General features: G+C 67.0%; 2 protein-coding genes and 1 long non-coding RNA gene across 4 annotated transcripts in view; 1 reads left to right on the forward strand and 2 right to left on the reverse strand.

Moving 5' to 3' along the window:
* Nucleotides 1-425: 425 nt before the first annotated feature.
* Nucleotides 426-16,922, reverse strand: FASN (fatty acid synthase). Its single transcript, XM_037157967.2, has 41 exons — nt 16,813-16,922; nt 14,915-15,049; nt 14,243-14,395; nt 13,071-13,244; nt 12,745-12,945; nt 12,539-12,661; nt 12,349-12,464; nt 12,143-12,277; nt 11,276-11,738; nt 11,008-11,195; nt 10,687-10,876; nt 10,250-10,344; nt 10,029-10,163; nt 9,726-9,929; nt 9,466-9,581; nt 9,180-9,352; nt 8,901-9,092; nt 8,740-8,820; nt 8,449-8,637; nt 8,162-8,341; nt 7,884-8,084; nt 7,046-7,344; nt 6,252-6,809; nt 6,030-6,148; nt 5,751-5,905; nt 5,435-5,638; nt 5,185-5,335; nt 4,923-5,101; nt 4,713-4,832; nt 4,423-4,545; nt 4,085-4,308; nt 3,804-4,005; nt 3,488-3,639; nt 3,299-3,390; nt 3,043-3,194; nt 2,717-2,962; nt 2,296-2,484; nt 1,797-2,027; nt 1,474-1,694; nt 1,301-1,399; nt 426-1,229 (listed from the first exon to the last, which is right to left on the reverse strand). The coding sequence occupies exons 2-41, from the start codon at nt 15,039-15,041 to the stop codon at nt 840-842; spliced, it is 7,542 nt and encodes a 2,513-aa protein (XP_037013862.2). The 5' UTR covers nt 15,042-15,049; nt 16,813-16,922; the 3' UTR covers nt 426-839.
* Nucleotides 16,923-18,582: 1,660 nt separating this feature from the next.
* LOC128626787 (uncharacterized) lies at nt 18,583-23,520 on the forward strand. Its single transcript, XR_008390846.1, has 3 exons — nt 18,583-18,646; nt 18,869-19,114; nt 21,067-23,520. It is a non-coding gene; the product is annotated as an uncharacterized LOC128626787 (long non-coding RNA).
* CCDC57 (coiled-coil domain containing 57) overlaps nt 19,128-23,737 on the reverse strand; it is a 45,489-nt gene continuing 40,879 nt past the window's right edge. For both annotated transcript variants that reach the window (XM_053661360.1, XM_037157964.2), the window contains one exon: nt 19,128-19,491. In XM_053661360.1, the coding sequence (XP_053517335.1) occupies nt 19,289-19,491 (203 nt within the window). In that variant the 3' untranslated portion in view covers nt 19,128-19,288. The remainder of the gene's footprint in view (nt 19,492-23,737) is intronic.

A 23,737-nucleotide genomic window follows, 5' to 3' on the forward strand; every position in this document is an offset into this window, starting at 1 on the left:
AGCCATGTGACCGGTGTTGCCTCACGGGGACTGTGCCATGTGGCTCCCACCCACAGCCAGGTGACCTGGAGTGAAGCCCACTGTGGAGCAGGAGGGTGGGACACCTCCAGCCACCGGTGCAGGGGGAGGGGACCGGAGGTGGCAGGAGGTGCTGGGTCCCCACAGTGGTTGCCTACAATTCCTCTAAACAGCCTTGAAGAGTGCGCACCAGGTGCCTGGGCGTTGTGCTGTGGCTGGCAGTCCTGGGGGAGTCTCGCCTGCTTTGTGGGGAGTAGAGGGGCACCTCTCCAAGCCTTAGGGGACAGGGCCCGGCTCGGGGTGGAGGGCGAGGAGGATGGAGGCTGTGGCCTGTGCGTTACCGGGCTGATGCAAAAATGAAACAGGACGGACAGGGCTCTTTGAAGTGACAGAGTGGATTTCAAAACTGGGGCAGCGATGAGAGTTTATTTCTTGAAAAAACGAACAGAGCAAACAGACAGAGGGCGCCCGCGACCCGCTGCATCACAGCCCTGGTGGCTCCCCAGCGGGGCAATAAATAGAACCCAAACGGCGACGACAAAGGGACCCGCGCAGACCCCATGTGGTGCCCAGGGCTTGCAGCAGCGCAGGGGCAAGGCTGACTGACTCTTCACAGACCAGGGCGTCTCCGAGTCAGCTGCGCAGGCGGGCCCTGCACCCGTGTGGGGGGGTGGCGCCCCCCGGGCCGTGCAGGAGGCGCCCAGGGAGGGCTGGGCGTCAGTTCTACTTCTAACAGCCGCTGGGGAGCAGCGTGGAGCGCAGGCCAGGGTCCCACCGGCAGGACCTCCCGACCTGGCGGCAGTGGCAGCGGCGGTGGCGAGCTAGCCCTCCCGCACGCTGACTCGTGGCTCGGCCAGGGAGCTGTGGATGATGCCGAGGATGGTCTCCAGGCCGCTGCCCTCCAGCAGCGTGCGGTGGTCCCCTTCGATGACGTGCACCGACACCTTGCCGTCGCACACCTCAGACAAGTTGTAGTCGGCGCCCAGGTCCTCGCAATTGGCGCCGCCCATCTTGGCGCGCAGCAGCGTCACGTTGCCGTGGTACGTGGAAAGGGGCGTGTACTGCTCCGCTGCGCGCAGCTTGCGGTAGAAGGAGTGTGCCGCGAAGGCAAGTGCCTTGCGGTCCAGGCCACTGTGGCTCTGCAAGATGAGGTCCACGGCCACCGCCACGCGCTCCTCTAGGCCCGAGAGGGGCAGCAGCACCTCCAGCACCTGTGGGAAGGGCCTCTGAGTGGGCGCCGCAGGGTGGCCCTGGACAACCCCGTGCTCGGCCTGGGACCCACCTTGCTGTGCTCCGCATCTGTGAACTGCTGCACGAAGAAGCAAAGGGTCTCCGCCTCGGCCTCCGCCTCGCAGCCAGGCCTCAGCCTCGAGCGGTAGCTCTGCAGAGGGAAGAGGGGCTCTGTAGAGAGGGGACAGGGGACCGGGTCACGGGACCCCAGGGAGCCACTCTCACCTGTGTGTATGCTAGCACGTAGGAGTGCGAGCCATCGAACAGAAAGAGGCTGTTATGCATGGGGGTGGGGCTCTGCTGCGCCTGCAGCTGTGAGCACATCTCGAAGGCCACGCAGGCCCCGTAGGAGTAGCCAGCGATGCGGTAGGGACCCTCGGGCTGCACCTGCCTGATGCAGTCGATGTAGTAGGCAGCCAGGCTCTGGATGCTGTCCAGGGGTGCAGCTGCGGGTGGAAGAGGCTCAGTGCGGGCAGGTGCCCCAGAGACCCACGAGCGCACCACCCTGCCTTGCTGGGTGGGGGCGGCCCCGTGGAGCCCTGGCGCACCTCGGGTGCACTGCAGGCCGTAGGTGGGGATGCTGAGCTTGGCGGCCAGGTTGTGGAAGACGGTGGTGGAGCCCTCGATGGGGTGCACCAGGAACAGGGGCCGCTCCGAGCTCTGCACGGAGTTGAGCCGGGTCAAGGTCGGGCCCTCGGGGTTCACCAGCATGTTCTTCAGGTTCAGCTGGGCCTGCTGCCGGGCGGGGCTGTCCCCCTTGGGTGTGGAGGCTGCCAGCTCTGTGGGGATGGGCAGGTGCCAGGGAGGGCCAGGTCCACGGACACACAGACATGCACACGCCCACCTGATTCCAGCAGCTGCTGGTCAGTGGTTGGGTGGGGCCCTGAGCCCCCAACAAGCCCTCAAGGGCTGAAGGCACCAGCCCTGACCGGGGGGCCCAGCTGCCCGCAGACCAGTGCCAGAAGGGCAGGACCACGCTGCTCCCAGGACACTGGCCCCACAGCCCGGAGAACCCCTCCTCCCCAGCCCCCCACGACCCGCACGCACCCCCAGTGGCGTCAGCCCGGGAGGAGAGCTCCTGCAGGTCCCGGAGGGTGAGCTGCTGGATCTCCCGCATGGACAGCACCAGGTCGTGCTCACGCTCCAGCGTCTGGCGCACCTCCACGCCCATAAGTGAATCCAGGCCCAGGTCTCCCAGCGAGCTGTCCAGACTGACGGCGGCCAGGTCTCGGATGCCTGGGAAGAGACATTTGGTTGGCAGTTTGGGAGGGCACGTTGGGGGTGCTGTGTGGGTACAGGCACCTTGGCAGCTGAACCTTGGATGAGGCCCCTTGTTCTCCCCAGCCACCGTCACCACAGTTACGGTGCCAGCCCTCACCCGAGGGCACACGGAGCACTGGTGGCCCCAGGGCCTGGGAGCCGAGAGTCTGCCCGGGGGGGGGGGGGGGGGGGGGGCATGCCACCTCACCCAGGATGTGGGCCACGGCCTTCACCAGGTCCTGCTGGCCCTTGCTGTCACTGTGGGCCTCGGCCTTCTCGGCCAGCACGAAGCTGCTCAGGACGGGGTGGGGCTGGGTCAGGAAGAGCTCCAGCACCTCCAGGCAGGAGGCGATGCGCTGGGGCCGCGTCCCGCCCACCACGGTGTCGTTGGAGCCCATCATCGCCTCCATGACCACGCCCACGTCACCGATGGAGCCCCACTGCACGGCGAGGCCTGCGGGCGAGGGGGGGAGGTGAGTGGGGCGCAGGCAGGGCAGCAGCCGTGGGCACCGGCGGGTACGGGGTGGAGCCCACCTGGGAGGCCGTCGTGCCGGCGCTGCTCGCAGATGCGCTCCATGGTGGAGTTGGCGAAGCCGTAGTTGCTCTGGCCGGCGTTGCCACGCCCACAGCTCACGGAGGAGAAGGCCACAAAGTGGTCCAGCTTGGGACACGCGTCTCGGGTCACCCTGTGGGTTCTCTGGTCACTCCCTGGGGCTGGCTGCCCCTGCCGCCCACCTGTCGACCCCCACCCCCGTACCCTACCTCCCCGGACCCCCCATGAAGACCCCACCTGTCCAAGTTCAGGGTGCCGCTGTACTTGGGCCTGCTGACGTCCCGGAAGAATTCAGGCGTCTGATTCTCCAGCATGGCGTCTCTCAGGACCTGGGGAGAGGCACCCTCAGGGCCTGCCCTGAACCCAGGGCCTCAGAGCGGGACCTTGCCTGGCCGACCGGCCGACTCCCCTCCACCAGGGTCTCACCATGGCCAGATTGAAGACACCTCCGACGGGCCCGAGTCGTGTGGCCTCGGCGATGAGGCCCCGGGCACCGTCCAGGGTGCTGGCGTCGCTGGTGGACACCAGCACCTGCACACCGTGGCGCCGCCACTCACGGACCTGCTTCGCCTGGTAGCCTGCAGGGCGGGGCGGAGCCGGGGCTCAGGGTCCTGGCCACTGAGCGCCAGCGTCTTTGGAGCACAGCAGGTGGTGGCTGGCCAGGAAGGGTATCCCTCTCTGTCCCTGTCTCTCTCTAAAGGGCACTGCCCTGCCCCCCCCTCCACCCCCGGGGCCTGCTCACCTGTGCGGATGCCTGAGCGGGAGGTCAGCACGAGCTTCTGGGCCCCTCGCAGCACCAGCCAGTGAGCCAGCTCGAGGCCAAAGCCACCCAGGCCCCCAGTGACAACATAGCTCTTGTTGGCCGGGAAGAAGATTTTGGACACGGCTGTCATCACCGTGGGCTGGGGCCCCTGCTGCACAGCGTCCCGCTCCTCCTCACGCACCTGCAGCCAAGCGGCACCAATCACACTCTGCCCTTGGGCCCAGGGTGCCCAGGGTGCCCGGGCCGCCCCCACACCGTACCTGCACAACCACTTTGCCGATGTGCTTCCCCTGCGCCATGTAGCGGAAGGCGTCCTCCACCTGGGACTTGGGGAACACGGTGCACTTGAGGGGCCGCACCACGCCATCCTGGATGCCCGCCCGCAGCAGCGCTGCCACTTCGCGCCAGCTGGAGGCGGCCTCGCTGAAGAGCGCGTCCAGCAGGATGCCGTGGAAGGTCACGTTCTTCAGGAAGACGGCCATACCTGCGCCAGGGGTGGTGGGGGGGTGCTCACCACTCCGGGCCCACAGCCCGCCCTGTGCGTTCCAGCTTGCCCCCCAGTCCCTCGGCCCACCCCATGCCTACTGCCCAGCCTCACCCAGTGGGTGGTTGTTGGAAAGGTCGAATTTGCCGATCTCCAGGAATCGGCCGTGCTGGGCAAGGCACCGCACACTGGCCTGCAGCTTCTCCTCCGCCAGGGAGTTCAGCACCAGGTCCACACCTGGCAGGGAGGAGAGGGGTCCTCACAGTCCCAAACCACAGAGCCAGACCCTGCCCATGCCTGGGCCAGCGGGAGGGGCGTCCAGGGGGGAGGGGGGTCCAGGGGGAGGGCCGGAGTCTGGAGTCCAGGCACAAGGGGGCGGGGTGGGGGGGCCGCAGTCCACGCACCCTTCCCGTCCGTGTGCAGGAGCACGTGCCGCTCAAAGGAGGTGTCCCTGGAGTTTGCAAAGCTGGAGTCGTCGAGCTGGGGGAACCTGGCCTGGAGGTACGCCCGCTTCTCGGCCGACCCTGTGGGGGCGACAGGTGCTGCTGAGCCCGGCTGGAGGCCGCGGGGCAGCCCTGGGCTCGGGAAGGGTGGGGAAGGGCTGGCCGGCTTACCCACGGTGGTGAAGACGCGGCAACCCAGGCTGAGGGCGATGGCGATGGCGGCCTGGCCCACGCCGCCGGAGCCCGAGTGGATGAGCACGGTCTCCCCACGCTGTATGCGCCCCCGCACCACCAGCGAGTAGTAGGCGGTGGCATAGACCACGGGGACAGATGCCGCCTCCTCCAGGGTCCTGTGGTCACAGCCCACGGGTCACTCTGGCCCGAGCCCAACCAGGTCCACGCGGGTCCCAGGCTCCCAGGCCAACCCACTCACCAGCTGGAGGGCACGTCCCACATGAAGTCCTGAGACAGTAGGACGGAGGTGGCCAGGCCTTGGGCGGCCACCAGCCCCATCACACGCTTGCCGCGGGCGTCTCTGCCTGAGAACTCCATGCCCAGCATGCAGTCCTGGCCGGCCCGGTACCCTGGGGACACGCACAAGTGAGCCTGCGGGTGGACACCCTCCCCGCCCCCGGCCAGGGCCCCTGCTCAGCACCACCCCCCCAGCCACGCGAGGCCTGCACCTGGGATGGCGTCCGGGGACAGCTTGCCCGTGGCCAGCATGATGTCCCGGAAGTTGAGGGAGGCGTAGTAGACAGTGCAGAGCTGGGTGCCGGGGCTGGGGGCCAGGGCGTGGCGCAGCGGGGAGCAGACCCAGCGGATGGAGGAGAGGTCCCCCCGGGTGAGGACGCTCACGTAGGCATGGTTTGTCTGCTCCTGCAGCTGATCTAGGGGGTCAGGGAGGCGCTGTGAGGCGGCTGCAGGTGGCCCAGGGCTGGGCTGGGTCCCCACCTGTCCTCACCCCCCAGCTGCCTGGTGGAGGCCTTGCCCAGGGCTTACTGCTCTCCAGTGGCAGGTGGCGGAAGGCCCCCCAGGCCCCGTCCCGGTAGACGTTCATCACGAGGTCTGCCTGCAGCACCTTCCGCAGCTCCGCGGAGCCTGGGTCCAACTTAGGGACAGGGGACTTGCTGCTGAGGTTGGACACCAGGACACACCTGTGGGCAGCCGGGCAGGTGAGGAAAGGCAGGGGCGGAGGGGGCGGGGAGGTGGGCGGCTGTGTGTGGGGCAGGGTAGGGGAGGCAGTTGGGGGGGGGCACACAGCCCGACGGCATCTCTCACCGGACCCGGTGCCCGCCAGGCTCCTTGCGGAGGCAGTTGACCATGCCCACCACGCCCGAGGTGGCGCAGCCAACCGCTGTCAGCCACAGCGGCCGGGGGGAAGAGTCAGCCAGAATGTTCTGCAGGGCGAGGGGAGGCGCGGTCAGGCTCTGGAGGGCCTCAGGCCCCCACCTGTGCCGCTGAGTTGGCCAGACCTGGGCCTGGGGGCTGGCAGGGACTGACCTTGAGCGAGTCCACCCACTGGAAGCTGGTGGACTCCACGGGCAGGAAGATGGGGCTGTCCTGCGGGGCCAGCCGGCGACACAGGAAGAGCGCGGAGCCGTAGAAGGACCTCTTCAGAGCCACCAGGTGCAGGGACGCCCCAGCCAGCAGACTCTCCCACTGCTCCTGGCTCAGGAGGCCCTTCTTGCCAGGCTGCGGCTCAGGGCAGGTCAGGAAGGCGACCGTCTCTGGGAGAAAGTGTCCGCGGAGCAGGGTGTGCAGCAGCAGAAAGCCCCCCTCCTTGATGGCAGCCGCCATGTTCTTGAGGCTTGTGGCTGGATCCCCGAGGGTGGCCACTGCACAGTTGCACACCAGGAGGTCAGCATCCCCCAAGCTGCTGGGGGCGGGCTCCGCAGGGTCCCACTGGCCCTGGGCCACATTTTGCTGTTGTAGCTCAGCCTGGGCAGACTCCAGGGCCTGGGGGTGGCGGTCAGTGGCGGTGTACTCCAGCCGCAGCATGGGCTGGGTGTTGAGCTGCGCAGGGATGCGGGAATACAGGTGGCCTTCGCCAGCCAGCACCTGGGGGTGGGGAGACAGGTTCCTAGACTGGCTGTGCCCTCGCCAGCCATACGAACCCAGGCTGGGTAAACGTTTGCCACCAAGGCCCATCTGCGGCATCCTCATGTCCCTTCTCCTCCGGTGCTGGGGCCCCACAGTTTGGAGCAGACGGCCTCCCGGGGCTGGGGCCCAGGTGCACCTCAGGTCTGGGTCTGCCCAGCTCCAGCCCACTCTGTGCTGCCCTGCTCGGCACCCACCTCCACCACCTTCATCCGGATGCCGGCCAGGTTCTCTAGAGCGGTGTCCACGCAGGCCTTGAGCGCTGGGGCGTCCAGCAGGCCGCTGAGCAGCGGGTCGTCACACAGCTGGGCCCTCTCCTGGGCCAGCAGCCAGCCCAGCTGCGGGTTCCCGTTGAGCTGCAGCTGGCATGCCGACGCCAGCAGCCGAGGCAGGCCCTGCTGTGGAGGCTCCAGCGGGGGCTGGGCCCCGTCCAGCCCCGGCACCACCATCTTCAGCCCCTGCTGGGCCGCCTTGGTCTGCAGCGCCTGGGCCAGCCCTGGGGTTGGGGGAGACAGGCGCTGGGCGAGGCCTGCCGGGTGGGCTCTAGGCCCCCAGGCGGAAGGGGTCTGGTTGCAGCAGGGGCTCGAGCTGACCGGACCCTCGCGGCCCTGCCCACTGGACGAGCAGAGACAGAAAATGTGCAGCCCAGCCACCTGGGGGGCTGACTGACGCTGACCACCAAGGGCCCGTGTGCCGTCGGGGGACCTGCCAGGCGCTGAGCTCGCTGCCCGAGGCCCCCACCCCCCTCTGCAGCAGGCGCTTATGGGGTCCAGCCTTATGAGCCGTGTGCCTGAGTGGCTGGGAGCAGGACACAGGCCCCTTTAAGGCCCAGGCCCCTCTGAGGACTGGGGGATGGGGGTACGGGCAACTAACATCTGCTTTGGTTTGAGGAGTGGGCCTTGGGGGCTCACAAGGGGCCCCGAGAAGGGCAGGGCTGGCCTCCGCCTGAAGGAGAGGGGGACCGACTGTGTGTGGGGACGAGCCCCTGACACGGGAGGCGCGCCAGAGGCCTGCGGCCCGGCTGGGAGGGCCCACCTTTGCACAGCAGCAGCTGCTTCTGCAGGGCTGCGCTCCCTGCCAGACACCCCTCCTCCACGTGCGGCGTGAAGCAGAACTTCTCCAGGGTGGGCACCAGCTGCTCCTGCTTGCGCGGGGCCGCCGTGGTGTGGACCCTCGAGATGAGGACGCCCCCCGCTGCCGTGCTGTTCAGACAGCGGCTCACCACCACGTCGACTGCTGTGGGGACAGGCAGGTGTGAGTGGCGCTGGGCTCGGGGACGCAGGTGGGTGCCCCCAGGCATGGGGCTGGGTTACCTTTGTCCTCGCCCTGCAGTGTGCACACCAGCCGCTGGTGGGCGACAGGGTCAATGTGCACGGCGGCGATGCGGGTGGGCAGGTACAGGGCACGCCGGTTGGAGCCCAGGATGGAAATCTGTAGCATCGTGTCCAGGAAGGTCACCCAGTTGTCCCTCCACAGCAGCTGACCTGTGTTGCCTGTGGCAGAGCGGCCGTCAGCCATGGGTTGGGCCCCATCTCACCTCGAGGGAGGCAGAACCCAGGGCTCACCCTCTGCCTGCCCGGCGGGACCCCTCGTGCCCTACCTTCCAGGCTGGCTTGCAGGATGCCCTGGAAGTGGGGGCCGTAGTCATAGCCGCACAACCGCAGCATCTTGTACACGTCCCCCTTCGCCAGGCGCAGCGCCGCCGCGGGGTCCGCCGGGTCCTCGCGGTCCGTGCCGGCAAGGCCCTCGAAGAGTGTGGGGTCGGGGTCCTCCCACTGGTGCACCTTCCCTGTGGGCGGCAGGGGTCTGAGGGCGGGAGGGGGCCATGCTGGCAGCCAGGGGCCCACCCAGAGGGGCCCGCCAGGGACCCCGTGGCCGGCACCCCACTCACCGGTCACAACCAGGTTGCTGCCCTGAGACACCTCAAAGGTGTGGGAGGCCTCCATCAGCCGCACCTCCAGGGGGATGGTCCCTGTGGGCAGCAGGGTCAGAGGTTGGCAGAGGTCGGCAATCGGCACCCCCCCACGGCCCCTCCCGGCCGTCCCACCTCACCGGTCTTGGGCAGGATGGTGGCCCGGTGCAGCGTCACGTCCTCAAAAACCACTGGCACCTGGTCCACGTTTTTGTCCAGGGCACGTGCCAGCGTTCTCCAGACCAGGCACAGGTAGCCGGTGGCCGGGAAGATGACGCGGCCGTCGATGCAGTGGTCCACCAGGTAGTGGTCGGGGGACTCCGGGCTGGCATCTGCAGGGGTGTGGGCCTCAGTGCGCAGGCCCAGGAGGGAGGGGCTGAGCCTCCCCCCCACCCCCGCCCGGCCACACGCCATCTCACCAATGTTGTAGACGGTGGCAGAGGAGCTGAGGGACCCGTTGGGGAAGTCCTCGACGGAAGGCACGTCCCAGGTCTGGCTGTGGTCCCACTTGATGTGCGGGGAGATGAGGGGGGTCCCTCGGGGAGCTGGGAACTCCACAGGTGGGAATAGGCCGTTGGGGTTGACATCGATGCTGGGGTGGGGGGGCCAGGTTAGAGGCACGCCTGGCCCTGGGGGCCCCTCTGCAGCCCCACCCCCTAGCTCTGGAGAGGGGCCCCGGCCGGAGGCGCAGGAGCGCAGACCCACCCTGCCAGGTGCAGCCGGCCCACGTTGCTGAGGAAGAAGTGCAGGTTGTCCTGGTGGTCCTTCTTCATCAGGGGGATGATGGTGCAGCTGGACTTGAGGCCTCTCTTCAGGATGGCCTGGGGCGGGGGCACAGAGTCTGTGGGTTCCTGCCAGCCCCCCTGCCCGTGCCCACAAGGTCCAGGCAGACCCTCAGCTTTTGGACTCTGGGAGCCCACTCCCCCCAGTAGCCGGCAGGGCCCCCGCCCGGCACCCGGGCACACCTGCAGCAGGCCGTGGGGGGCGATCTCCAGCACCACCGCGTTCTCCGGCACGTGCCGCAGCGCCTCCTGGAATAGCACGGGGCTGACCAGGTTGTTGACGTTGTACTCGGCGGAGATCGTACGGGCCAGGCTGCCCTGCCACTCGGCCTCGGGGATGGAGGTGCTGAGCCAGCGTGCGGAACGGGGCCGCGGCTCCCGGATCACCTGTGTACACCGTGCAGGTCAGCCTTCGGGGGGGCTCGGGCTCACTGCCTGACCTCCGCAGGCCCCGCTCCAGGCAGCCCCCGAGGGTGGCCAGCCCACCTTCTTGAGTGCCCGCAGCAGCGAGGGGGCGATGGCCTCCATGAAGTGGGAGTGGAAAGCGTAGCCGCCGGTCCGCACCTCCTTGGCAAACACGCCCTCCTGCTTCAGCTGCTCCACGAACTTGGACACGGCGGCCTGTGGGGGAGGGGCGAGATGACAGTTCTGGGCCCTCAGGCCGAGCCCACCCGCCCAGGCGCCAGGCCTGGCCTGCCACTGCCAACCTGCGGTCCTGAGATGGTCACTGTGTCCTCGGAGTTGTGGCAGGCGGGGATGACACCGGGGGGGCAGCGCTGCTTGCACTCCTCCCAGGACAGGCCTGAGGGTGGAGACGAGTGGAGAGTGGCCCCGTGACCGGCTCTGGGAAGGCGGCCCCAGAGGCAGCGGCCTTCACCAGGCCCTCTTCCCACCGCCCGGTGCTCCTCTCGGGTGAGTGTGTACCACCTTTCCACGGCCCCCCCGCCAGTCCTGACACTTGAGGCTCCTTCCTTCCCACGGGTGGAGCCAGGGCGAGCGGCCCTGACACCCATCAAAACTGCTGCGGGTTCATGTCCCCACGTGGGCTCAGCTCAGGCTCACGGGAAAACCGCACTGGCCGTGGCTGTCGGCCATGGGCCACACTGCCGGCCCCTCGGGCCCACGGAGCACAGGCGACACCTACCCACAGCCGCCATGGCCCCCGGTGGGATGTTGGCCTCCTTGATGCACTGGCCCCTCCAGTACGCGGCGAGCACGGCCTCGTCCTGGGAGAGGCAGCCGTCGGCGTAGCCACAGGCCACCTCGCCCAGCGAGTGCCCGATGATGCCGTCCGGCCTCAGGCCCATAGAGGTCAGCAGGTCTATGAGGGCGATCTACGGGGGGGCCGCGGCACAGCTGGTCAGTCCTGGGGGTGCCACCGCACCAGGGCGCTGCCCCGCCAGGCCCACACCCATCTTTCCCCAGACACCCCCGGGCCCTCTGACCCCAGCCCCTGAGGGCGCACCTGGATAGCGGTCAGGCTCACGAAGGCGTGGAGAGTGTCGTCAAAGGTGGCCTCGTCTGGGCTCATCAGCAGGTCTGACACCTGCAAGCCCAGGGGCTTCACGGCCTTGTCGGAGCGCAGGATGGAGTCTCGGAAGGCGGGCAGGCGCATGAGGCTGAGCCCCATCCCTCGCCACTGCGTGCCCATCCCTGGGAGGCGAGAGGAGTCAGGCGCAGGGCCACCCTGCCTGGCGGCCCCCCCATCCCAGGAAGGGCCTGGGACAACTCACCAGAGCAGATGAACCAGAGTGGGCGCTGGCCCGGGGCCGCCTGCTGCACGTCCTGGCTGCCTTCCTGGCTGCCCAGCACGGCGAAGCCCCGGAAGGGCATGGCGGTGACGGGGGCGGCCGCGATCTCATTGAGCATGCTCACGAAGGCCAGGTTCTGGCTGTGCTGCAGGCCCTGCTCCAGCAGGGCCTGCACGGCCTCAGGGGTACGCCCGCTGGCCAGCAGCAGGCGGGGCAGGGTGGCGTGCGGGGCCGGCGACGGGGCTGGGCGCAGGTTGGGCCGGAGGACCATGTGCACATTGGAGCCGCCGAAGCCAAAGGAGTTGATGGCCACGTCGCCCCCTCGCACAGGCAGCGGCCGTTCTACCACCTGTAGCCGCCCATCCCGCAGCCCGGGGATCTCGGGGTTCGGGGTGTGGAAGTGCAGGTTGGGGGCCCAGAGCCCTCGCTCCACGGACAGCAGCACCTGAGGGCAGGGTGTGAGGGTGAAGACCTGAGGCCACGCCTGGGGCCCTGCCGCCGCCCTGCACGGCGCCCCTGCAGCTCCCCCACCACAGCCCCAGGCCACCTGGGAGCCCCCGCCCCTCCCCTTCGGCCCGTCGCCTCCCTAGACCAGACCCACCGGGCCCCGTTGCGAGAGCTGCACACAGGAAGCTACCTGCAGCCTCCACGCCTAGAAACCTGTGCAACAGTGGCAGGGTCCTGGGGGTGACCGCTGCCCGGCCTCCCCCGCAGCCACTCTAGCCGTCTCCCCTGCCTGCAGCCCTGTTGGGAGGTGCCATGCAGAATGCCGGCCCCACGGTGAACCAGGGCAGGAACTGGCCTCACGCTCACAGCCACTGGGGCCTCAGGGGCGGGCTCCCCACCCACCTTGATCAGTCCTGCCAGCCCCGAGGCAGGCTCCGGGTGCCCCATGTTTGACTTGGTAGACCCGATCAGCAGAGGGTCCTGGCGGCTGGCGCACAGGGCTCGGACGATGCTGTTCAGCTCCTGGGGGTCACCCACCTGTGGAGGACGCGGGAAAGGTTGGCGGGGCAGCCGGGTGGCCCAGTGGCGGGGTGCGAACAAAGCCTCACCTTGGTGCCCGTCCCGTGGGCTTCAATGTACTCGAGAGACTCGGGGGCCAAGCCGGCCTGCAGGAACACAGAGCGAATCAGCTGCTCCTGGGCCTCTCCGGAGGGGAAGGTCACGCCTGCAGGAAGGGCCAGGCCTCAGCACCAAGCTGCCCACAGCCCCCGCCCCCGCCGCCGCCGCAGCAGCTCCCACCTTGTTCCTTGGCACCGTCTGTGTTGGTGCCGGAGGACAGGATGGTGGCGTACACCCTCCGGGCCAGGGACTTCTTGGTCAGCAGCACGGCCACCACGGCCTCCGATCGACAGTACCCGTTCCCTGGAGGCGAGGCTGGCTCAGGGCAAGGCGTCTGCCTGGGGGGTCGGGGCGGGGTGGGGGGCAGGCGCTGCCCTGGGCCTCACCGGTCTCGTCGAAGGACTTGCAGGAGCCCTCGGGGCTCAGCATGCCCAGCTTCATGAACTGCACGGAGGTGTTGGGCTTGAGCAGGAGGTTGATGCCGCCCACCAAGGCCATGGGGCACTCCCCGCTACGGATGGCCTGCCAGGCACTGTGCAAGGCCTGCAGGCTGGAGGAGCAGGCCGTGTCCAGGGTCATGCTGGGACCTGCAGCCAAGGGCACGGTGCGGACGTCAGCCCCTCGAGGCCCCACCAGCCCGCCTGGGTGAGGGGCGGCCGAGGCTGGAAGGGGCTCGCTGCCCTCGGGTCTGCGCCCCGCCGAGGGCACTCACCTTTTAAGTCAAAGAAGAAGGAGAGGCGGTTGGCCATCATGGCCCGCTGGCAGCCCACCATGCTGTAGCCCAGGAGCGTCTCGGGGTCGCGGCTCAGAGCCTCAGCGGCCTCGGAGCCGCTCACGCCCACCCAGACACCCGTGTGCGTCCCTCGCAGTGAGGCTGGGTTGATGCCTGCAGGGGGCGGCGGTCAGGCTGAGGGACTGGACCTTGCTCCCCGCCCACCCAGCCCTGCGGAGTGAGCCTCCCCCCGGCTCCCTGGCTTGAGAGGGAAGGTCCTCCGGCTCGGCCTGACCAGAGGTGCCCAGGCCCGGGGACCAGGTCACAGGAAACAGAAAAACCCTGGGGCCCGGGTGGGGTGGCGCCAGGTGAAGCTCAGGGCTCCGGGTCAGGTGGCAGTCGGGAACGCCAGAGGTGGAGACAGAGGGCGTCATTGTCCCCAGGCTACTCCCCTGGCCCCGAGGTCTCAGGCAGGGTCTGGTGAGCCCCAGGGCCAATGAGCACCCAGGCCCGAGCGTGGCCTGCCCTGAGACAGGCAAGATAAGGGGACAAAGGAAGACAAAGGCCGAGTGTCCGGAATCCTGCAGGAGGGAGGGACAGCCCCAGGGGAGAGGCTCTCAAGGCCTCTGGGTGGGGCCGGCAGTGGGCAGGCCTCCCCCCCCCCCCCAGGGAGGCCAGTGGGGGGTCTGTCTGCCCTCCCACCACGCAGAGCGGTGTGTGTCTCCCATCTGTCCTGCTCAGTGACGACCCCAGGGGTGGCTGGCATCTGCTGACCAAAATCGGGAGGGGCCGGCCTCCCACCCCTTCTCATAGGTGCGTGGGGGCACAGCAGCAATAGGTCTGCACCCCAGGGCGAGAGACGGCAGCCTCTGGGTCAGACACAACCCAGGGGAGGGCAGAAGTCCTGGGGACAGAACCCTGTCTCCTGCTCGGCCTAAGATCAGCCTTTGGACAGGGATGAAGAAACTGGGACGCAAGGCCACACCCGGAACCCCGAGGGGCAGTTGTGAAACCCGACCTGCGGAGAGCCTGAGCCTGCGGAGCTGCAGGCTCTGGCCAGATGTGCTCGGTCAGCTCTGAACACGTGTTGGTTTTAGAAGCAGAAAAATAAACCAAGAGCACTGTTGTCCTGCAGTGACCCCGGACTGGCCACAGGCCCCCCAGTGACCCACCTCCGTCCACAATGGCCTCGTAGGCCGCCTCCAGCAACAGGCGCAGTTGGGGGTCCATGGTGTGTGCCTGCTTGGCGTGGACCCCGAAGAAGGTGGCGTCAAACTTGGACAGGTCCTTCAGCTTGCCAGCCCGCCGGGGCAGGCCATACAGTCCTGTGGATACAGGCAGGGGGAGGCTGTCACAGGCCCAGGGGACAGGCAGGGAGTTGTGGGTATGCGCCCCAGACAGGCGGGCAGGAGCCCCACTGCCCAGGCCGCAGACCCCCCGCCTGGCCTCCTCCTCGGGGCCGGGCTCCGAGGCACTGACTCACACCCCGCAGATCAGGTAGGACGGCTCTGCGGAAGGGCCTGCAGGCACAAGGGAGTCAAACCAGCTTCCCCAGAGCCGAGCGTGTTATCTAACCTCGGACACGTGGGCCGGCGGTGGCCCAAGGCTCTGCAGGGACAGGGTGGTGGGCGGGCAGGGGCGCTGACCCACTTGGCCTTGCCCTGCCCTGCCCCAGCTCCAGACCCCAGCAGGTCACCTAACCCAGGGCAGAAACAGGCAAGGCCGCACACCAGGCTGACCCGCAGCCTCCAGTGGCTGGAGCCCGGACCCCACTGCTGCCCCAGCCCCAAGAGGAGCCAGGCAGCCGCAGACGGCAAGGAGAGCAGCGCCGGCCACCCACTCACCGGCCTTCCATCGCCGGTCGTCCTCTGTCACCATGTCCACACCGCCAATGAGGTTCGCCCAGAACTCCTCCAAGTTGTCCGACTCGGGAAGCTTCCCGGACATGCCGGCGATCACCACCTCCTCCATGCTGCTCCCTGCAGGGCCCAGACATGGCTCAGCTCGGCCTGCACCACCCACCCCTCCACGTGGCCCACCCACAGGTCTGAGAGTGGCAGCTCAGAAAGTCCCAGACCAAGGGGCGGACGCCCACACGGACACCCCGGTTACGTGTGCAGGGGGTTGGGGGATGGCAAAATCTGATCCATCAGGCCCTTACCTCCCGCGGTGGCTCGGCACTGGCCTATCACAGCTGAGGCCCTGGCCTGGGGTGACCCCACCACAGGCTACTGCCTGCACCCACCCGTGGCAGCCAGGGCCCCAGCGACCTCCCACAGGAGGCCACCCAGCCAGCTCAGCACAGGCCCAGGGCTCAAGTGGGGGAAGGAGAAGAGGCGCCAAAGTCCAATGGAGGAAAATGTAGGGCAGGGAGGACACCAGCCCGCACGGAGCAGTCCTGCACTCAGCCCTCCCTCCATGCATTTGGCCCACAAGAACAGCTTGGAGCTTCCAGGACTCGGGGGGAACCGAGGACCAGGGGCAGCCAGGGCAGAACAGGTTTGGAGGCCTGGCAGGGCTCTGGGGGAAAGGTGGCCTAGGTGCCACGATGGGCCAACCTGGAGAGCCTCTCCTGCTCAGGTGCTAGCAGTGTTGCCCAGGCTGTGTACCTGTGCAGGTAAAGCTGCAGGATGCCCCTAGCTTAGCTCCTCGTAGCCGACCTGACCACCTAGACCCAGGTTCCCAAGGCACATCTAGAAGAAGCACCCGGCCACCCTGAGCTTGTAGTGTCCGCGTAGCCCCTGAGGGTCGGTCGGGGGCAGAGCTACGGTTGGTCTAGCAACTTCCACCAAGGCCCCAGGGCCTCTCGATGCTAACGACCCGTGGCCCGGCCAACCACCGACACTCCCAGGTCTCTCTGAGCAAGGGTGGGTGGGTGGAGGACAGCAGTGACTTCCTTGGGTGGCCCAGCACCCCGCTGTCCCGGTAGGGAGGGAGCCTCCTCCCCCAGCGCTGAATAAAGAAAGAGTCCTTTACCCGCCCAGGGCACCAGCTCCCAGGCGGCTGCTTCCTCCAGAAAGCGCCGGCTCTGTTCTCCCCTACTTACTATTCACCAGGAGTCCAGCGGCGGAGGAGGTGGGGGTGGAGACCCCCGCAGCGCGCCCCGCCCCGCCGCCACCGCACCCAGCAGAAGCTGCTCATCCCCCAGAACTTTGGGGGCTCGGGGCTGCGCACACGTGGTGGGAAAACCTGTCCGTACCCGGCTCTGGGGCCTCCCGGCCATCTCCCTCCCTTCTTCCCGGCCCTCCAGTTGGCTGAAAAGACGCCCCTGGGTTGGACTGAGCCTCGGCTTCCCAGCTGTCGGGGCGCGGAAGGTGCTACGGATGGAGGGACCCAGCGGCCCAGCCCGCATGGAGACTTTTGTGGGCGCTGAGGCCGGGCGCGCACTGGACGGCGGGGGATTCTACCGGTCCTCGGCCCACCTCGAGACCAAAATGGCTGTTCGCGGCCCTCCCCGGCGTCCGCCCCTCGCCATCGCCCACCTGTCCCACCGGGCCTGGGGCGCGGCGCGCAGGCCCTTCACCGCCGGCCCCGGAAGGTCCGCGGTGGCTCGCCCAACAGACCGGGGCTCGGACCGCGAGACCCGGGGGCCTCTTGGAGCGACCCCTCACCACGGGCGGAAGGTGCGCTTTCTGAGGCGGGAGAATGCGGGCTGGGGTCCACCCCGGAGCCCGGCCGCGCCGTCCCGGCCCCGAACCCGGCCCGGTCCGGCCAGGGCCGCAACCCGGCCCTCCGCTGGTACCTGATCTGGGCGCGGGCGGCAGTGCGGACGGGCGGCGGAGAGCGAGGATGGAGCACCGCGGAGGAGGGGAAGCCGGACCGCTGCCGTCTCTCTGGCTCCCTCTAGGCCGGCGCCGACTCTATTTAACTGCGGCCGTCCCCGAGCGGACACGCCACATGGGCTGACAGCTTGGCTGCGCCTCCCAGGCCAATGAGCGTCGGGGCTGCGCCCCGGGACCCGGCGCGCCGCCGCCAGTGGGGTGATGCGGCGCGCCGCCGGCGCGCGCCAGGACCCTTCGCGGGGGCGCGCTCGGGGGGGGGCGCTGAGATGGTGGGCCCGTACTTCCGTTCCCCGTTTGGAGGGCACGTGGCGTGCCCCCGTCCAATGCCTTCCCGGGCCGCCCCCACCCCCAGGGCCAAGGGTACCACGTGTGCGTGGCACAGGGGTGAAACCGAATGGGATGTGTTTGGGCCACTAGGGGGGTCACCCTGGGGCCACACTGGGAGCCAGGCAGACTCTGAAAACGAACGCACGAGCTCGCGTCCCAGCCGCGCAGAGCGGAGTGGGGCGTGGCTCGCTCGGCAGCCGCGCCCAATCGGTGGCCGGGGGCGTGCTCGCGGGCTTAAAGGGCGGTGCGCGAGTGGGCGTTGCTAGGCGATAGGGTGATGGGCGGGTCTCCTACTGCGCGGGACGCCGCGGACTAGCGCGGTCGTTGACCCGGCCAGAGCCCCCGGAGGGGTTACTGCCGGTCAGCGCAGCACGGACCTGGTCCTTCTTGCCCTGCTGTCCCACGTGGCGGTGCCGGCGCGAGAAACCGGGGACCCCTCGGAGGCCCGGCAGTAGCCGAGCGGGCGCACTGCCGGCTCCCTGGAGCAGGCCTTGGGGAGGGGGCGCGGCCATCTGGCGACCGGGCTCTTCACCAGCACCACTTGGTGTGGTTCGAACAAAGGAGCCTTCCTGGGCAGAGGCCCTCGCGCGCGCACATGGCCACGCACACCCACGCGCGCGCAGGCGCACCGGCGGAGGCTCGGCCCTGTGCCTCGGCTTTCTGGCGCGCTTTCCCTTGTAATCCTGCTCAGTTACCGACCTGCATTCAGCTCCGGCCCCGCTGCTCTCTGGGGGACTTCGACTCCCGCGCAATGGAGAGAAGGGCAGAAAAAGAAAAAGGGTCAGAGGGCTCCGAGGTCCGACAGCCGAATTGCTGTTCTGAACAGCCTCTCCGTGGGGTTTTCTTTCTCATGATACCTGGCACCCAGAGCCAGCAGTGGCTTGCTCGGGGGCTCTGAGGGTGCTTCTAGAGAAAGTGACCTGGCATCTCTCTATTCACTTTCTCAGCTAAAGGAAGTCACATGGCGACACCTCACTAGAAAAGGCAAAAGTGGAAACAGCAGAGCACTGAGCCCTGCTGAGACGCCCCCCCCCCGCCCCCGGGCAGAACTGCTAGCTTTTGGGGGAGGGTGCCCATGCCCACTTGTGTTCACAGGGAGCTGAGTAAAGCAATTTGATGCACAGGGTGAGGTAGGAGCCACTGAGTCCTGGGTTCTGTGATCCTGGGCCCTGCTTCGGTGCTGCCGTGTGTCCCCGCACCTGTGAGCTAGGCAGGGTCAGGACACTGCAGCCACAAGGACCACCTGATGTGCTCTGGCCATACAGCAGGGAGGTGGGGTGCCACCCTGCTGGAGGCACAATCCCCCCCCGCCCCCCGCAGCCCTCTGTGGGAGCTGGCCACACCCACTGGGAAGCCTCAGACTGCCTTAAGGCACAGCCACCCCCAACCTGGGGTGGGGATGTGGTGCTCCTGTGCCTCGGCAGTGCTGCAGGCAGGAGGTAGAAGGCCTCTGGCCGCGCCAACAAGGTGCAAGCGATGGAGAAGAGGGCCGAGCAGCCCAGGGCTGCCTTCCCACCTGCTGCCCCCAGGACAGGCACCTGTGGCTGGCTGCTGACTCAGCACAGAGTCCCAAGTGTCAGGACTGGTGGTCATGATTCTCGGGACATGGTTTCCTGGTAGGGGAGTTGGATGTGGCCTTGTAATGCTCAGAAGGGGAGGCATTAATTTCTGTGTTTCTCTCTCTTGCAGGTGCTGGGTCTGGGGCCACATCCACCCCAAACATGCAGGACACAGCAAGGGCCCCGTCTGGACACATGGGGTCACCCAGCTCCACCGCTTTCACTGTGGACCCCCCCCCCCCCCCGCCGCCTGCACAGGGCTCTCTGGGGGGCACTTTTGCTGCGGGTGGGCATCTGACTCTGCTTTCTGCCAGGCAGCTGTGGGTGGTGACGCAGCCGCTGGGGAGGCCCTGATGCCGCTTCCCAAGTAGGCCAGGTAAACAACTCCCTCGTGAGCGGGACGGGGAGGCACAGCTTTAATGGGATCTGCACTCGGTCTGCGAGGTGCATCACCAGTGCTGGGGACCCTGTGCTGCGGCTCACAGCACCCCCTGCCTGTGCACACACGCACACACCCCTGCTGTGGAAAGACAGGAGGGAAGGGTTGAAGTCAGTCCTTGAAATTGTAGTTCCGGATCTTGGGGGCCTGCTGGCAGCGTTTAGGGTTGGCAGAATGAGCCCTGGGGGGCCTGGCGGGCTTGGCCTTGGCTTGGGCTTCCATCTTCACCCCCTTGATGGCGAAGGCTGCCCGTGTCTCCACGGGGCTCCCGTTGGCGTGTGCTGGGCTGTTGGCTGCTGCAGGTGCTATGAACTCTGCCAGGTGAAGAGAAACCAGAGGAGGGCGTGTCACCTGACAGGGCTGGAGGCCGTGGGCAGCGGGAGCAGGGACCTGCCACACCGCACCCCGGTCCTCTCCACAGGAGCCCATGCAGGCCAGGGGCCCTCCTGCAGTGACTGCTCAGGGCAGGCACCGAGGACCCACCTTTTGGGCCTGGTTTTGTGGGCCTGGGCCTGCCTTGCACTGCGCCCTGAGCAGCCCATCCCCAGACACGACCCTTTCATGATGGGTCCCCGGGGGCACTGAGGTTCACACTGGACTGTGGTGCTGCCCCGACTGCCACCCACCCCTGGCCTGCCAGTCATGTTCCCTGGGCACTTCCAACTGCCCAGCAGCCCCGAACTTTATCCTTTGAGGTCCCTGTTTTTTCATGCTTTTAGAACTAGGAATGTGTTTTTGTACAGTAAGGATGTTGTTACTAAGAAGCAACTGTGAGATGTGAGCCCAGGGTTCACTCTCCCTCGTGGGGGCCAGCGGGGGGGGGCAGAGATGCCTGGGTGATGCTCACTCTGCACAGCTGCCACTGGGCACTGACCTGCGCCCAGTTGAGCTCCCTGAGACACTGGCTGGCTGGGGGCAGGGGACACTCTGAGCCCAAGGACAGGGTGCTGGCCCCGGCACCCCCGGGACCGCTGTCTGACCCGAGTAGCCAGACCTGTGCCCCCGCTCCGTCCAGTGGCTGGCTCTGCCTTCTCTTTCTCACCCGACCTGTTCCGTGAGCCCGGCCCAGGCTTCTCCTCCGGGCCTGGCTCTGGGCTGGCCCTGGGAGACTGTGGGCACAGGTCGTGCTCCTGCTTCCTCACAGGTTTGCTACTGATCCCAAGACACTGAGGCCCCATCCCTGAGCCCCGAGTGGGACTGAGGCTGCTGGCTCCTCCCAGGGGCAGCTCCCTGGGCTGACAGCGCCTAGCACATGGGCTTACACCTGGAACTTGGACGAACCCTGTGGACACACGTGGAGTGGAGGTGGCCAGTGTCCTCTAAGGGACAGCACTGGTCCCAGCTCCGTGCTGGCCTGGAGCCCTCCTCCAGCCCCATCCTTGTCCAGCCTGGGTGAGCTCTGGAGGGCTGTTGGGAGGCTGTGGACACCGAGCCTGTGCCCGTCCTGGCTTCCCAGAGCTGCGCCTGGGGCTGGGGTGGGACTCAGGAGGAGGAGTCCTCAGCCTGCCTGTCCTCCCTTCTTCGGAGCCACAGCCTGTGCTGATGGCCCTCGCTGCTACGGAGACTTCCTGCTCCCAAAGGAGCCCCCCGTGCCCCTCAACACCCCAGGTCCTCCCACCTCGAGCCCCTTTATGATTATGGGTTCAGAGATCCAAGTCTCAAACCTGGATAAAGGAGATAAAATTCACAAAAGGTACATTTTCAAAAGGTGCCTGTGGGGGCTGCACCACAGGGTCAGCCTGGCCAGTTCCGGCCCCAGGTACCCCCAGCCCCTCGGGGTCCTCACAGCTCGGCCTGGGGCCCCAGCAGACCACACGGCCACAGGCTGCTCTCTGCCCCCCTTGGCCAGAGGACAGCTGCTGGTGAGGCAAGGCTCTCCTTTTGCACAGAAGTGTGGCCAGGGCCCCAGCGGCCCCACCCGGTGGCACCCGTCTCTCCAGACCCACCCAGCACCCAAGTGCCGAGTGATATCCTCGTCCCGGACTCCCCGAGGTCTGAAGGCAGAGACAAGCTGCTGCACGGTCACACCCCTGGGGGGCCCTGCGGGCGAGGGACCCCCAGCTGGCTCCAAACCAGCTTTTGAATGAGACCCTCAGACGGCTGCGTGTGACGTGACCCACGAGGCCGGGCTCTGACGACTCTCCTCATGCCCTTGTCCTCGCCTCCTACTTCAAAACACCGCTTCTTCGGGCTGCCCATGCCCGTGCTGTGGACGGCCCGCGGCCTGGCCGGCCGGGGGCACGGTGGGCTGGAGTGTGGTCCCGTAACCAAAAGGTCGCGGGGCTGATCCCCAGTCCGGACACGTGTCATCCCTGGTCAGGGGGGCGTGGACAGGAGGCGGCCAGCGGATACTCCTCTCTCTTGTTGCTGTTTCTTTCCCTTCCTCTCTCTCTAAAACAGCGATGAGAAAAACGGCCTCGGGTGAGGACCGAACCAGAACAACTGAACGGTCCGTTATCTTTCAGAGAGAAATGTGCGTGTGTCCTACCCGTCTGCCGGCACGGCACCCCCTCCCCGAGTCGTTTTCCATCAGCCAAAGAACACCCTTTCCCATGTCTGCCGGCGACGAGGTCTAGCAGCTCCGTCGACGAGAGTTTTATTTTGCCTTCATCTTTGAAGAGTGTCTATGCTGCGTGTTGGGTCGTGCTTGACAGCTCTCAGCTCGTCGCCGGGGACCCGCCCCGTCGCCAGGCCGGCCTTGGTTCTCACCCACCTGGCCCACTGCCTGATGTGTCTCTTTTCTTCGGCTGCTTTGAAGGTTTTACCTTTTTCACTGATGTTCAGAAATTTGACCACGAGGTCCCCTGGGAGGCACGCATGTGTTTATCCTGCCAGTGGGGTAAACTTCCTGAAACTCTGAATTGAGTTTTCATCAAATTTAGAAAAAAATGGGCCATGATTTCTTCAGATACTTTTCTATCCCCTCCTTCTCCTCCTTTCTATCCTAAAGGTTTGAAGTATTTTTAGAAAGGGAGGGATGGAGGGAGGGAAACACTAATGTGCGGCCACCTCTCCCACACACCCCCGCCAGGGACCGGGACCACAACCCAGGCACGTGCCCTGACTGAGAATCGAACCGGGGACCCTTCCGTTCGCAGGCCCGCGCTCAGTCCACCGAACCCCACCAGGCAGGGCTCTTCTCCTGTCCTGCTGAACGGACAGATGCGACCTGGTCCCCTAGGGGTGTCGTTCTGTCTCCAGCTTCCCCGCTCTGCCTCCCACACCAGGGCTGCGTGGTCGCCTCACCCCACGGGCAGGGCCTTCTTCATCCGGGCTTCTCACTGCAGGAGGTTTTGTTTGTTTGTTTCTTGTATTTGAAGTTCTCATTATGTACACATTTTTAAAAAAATACTTGAATCTGGCCGTAGGAACTCTCTGAATGCTGCCGTCCGCTGCCTGGCTCCCCTCCAGGACCCAGGTCCCACCTTCTTGCCCCTCTGCAGGCCGTGAGGCTGAAGTGGGCGTCAGCCTTGTGAACATGGCCGAACTCCCCTGGCCACGTCCCAGGGCCGGGCCGTGTCCTGGTCGGCAGGGAGCCCCTCTTTCGGTTCCCGCAAGCACCAGCTGTACGCCCTTTCTAAAGGACCAGCCATCCCAGCGTCAGGAGAAACTACTGTAATCTGCCGAAAGACAAAAACTTGAAGAGAAAACCCAACACGCTAACTGTGCCTTCGCAGTGCTGGTGGCCCCTTCTGTTCCTCGTGGTCGTGGGGGCGGTGGCTCAGGGGTGAGACCGCAGTCAGGGCAGCGGTCCCTCTGCCGAGCAGCGGCCTGGTGGTGACACTCCTCCGAGCTTCCCGCTGCGTCTGCCTGTGACTGCGGATGCCTGGCTCTGTGCGTCCGGCCTCCTCACTCAGCTGGTGGCATTGGGGGGCACTTGTCACCACAGGGAGCCGGTCCCCTGCACACATGTGGCACAAGGAGCAACGCCTGGCGCTAGAGACGCCCGGCCCAGCCGGCACTGCCTCTCCCCCACGCCGCCCCCTTCAAAAGCTCCTTCTTTGTAAGAGTGGGTGGCCAGTGCCCTGCCCCACCGGCCCGTCCCCAGGGCCTGGGTGGCTGTCCCCCTCGAGACTCGTCTACCTTGCTGCGTCCTAACTCACAGGGAACACACACTGCCTGTGTCCCTGGCCTTCCTGGTCGCCTCTGAAAAGGGCCCAGAACCTGAAGGGCACTCGGTGCCCTCCTGGATGAACCGCTGAAGCGCGGGGCGGCGGGCCCCCAGCACAGCACCCGGGTGGCCCGTCAGAGGACTGTGCCCCCGGAAGCTGCGTGACCTGTCCACCAGCGTCTCCCCAACAGAACCAATGAAAAAGGAATTAAAAAGTGTCGACAAAAAATAAAATAAGTAAAATGGAAAATCAAACCAGTAAGGGGATCCCGCCTTTCACTTATCAGACTGGTGAGGAAAGAGAAGGCTGGGGGGCCAGGAGAGGGCTCAGGGAGCACAGAGCGGGAGGGGGAGCGACGGCGGACGCCCTCCAACAGGGGCGGGGCAGGCGTGGCCGGGGCCGGGGCAGGGATGGAGCCGCTGGGAAGGGAGGGACGCGGCAGGCCGGC

The sequence above is a fragment of the Artibeus jamaicensis genome, unplaced genomic scaffold (genome assembly GCF_021234435.1).
Source record: "Artibeus jamaicensis isolate MK-2021 breed Jamaican fruit bat unplaced genomic scaffold, CSHL_Jam_final contig_2259, whole genome shotgun sequence".
Lineage (NCBI taxonomy): Eukaryota > Metazoa > Chordata > Mammalia > Chiroptera > Phyllostomidae > Artibeus > Artibeus jamaicensis.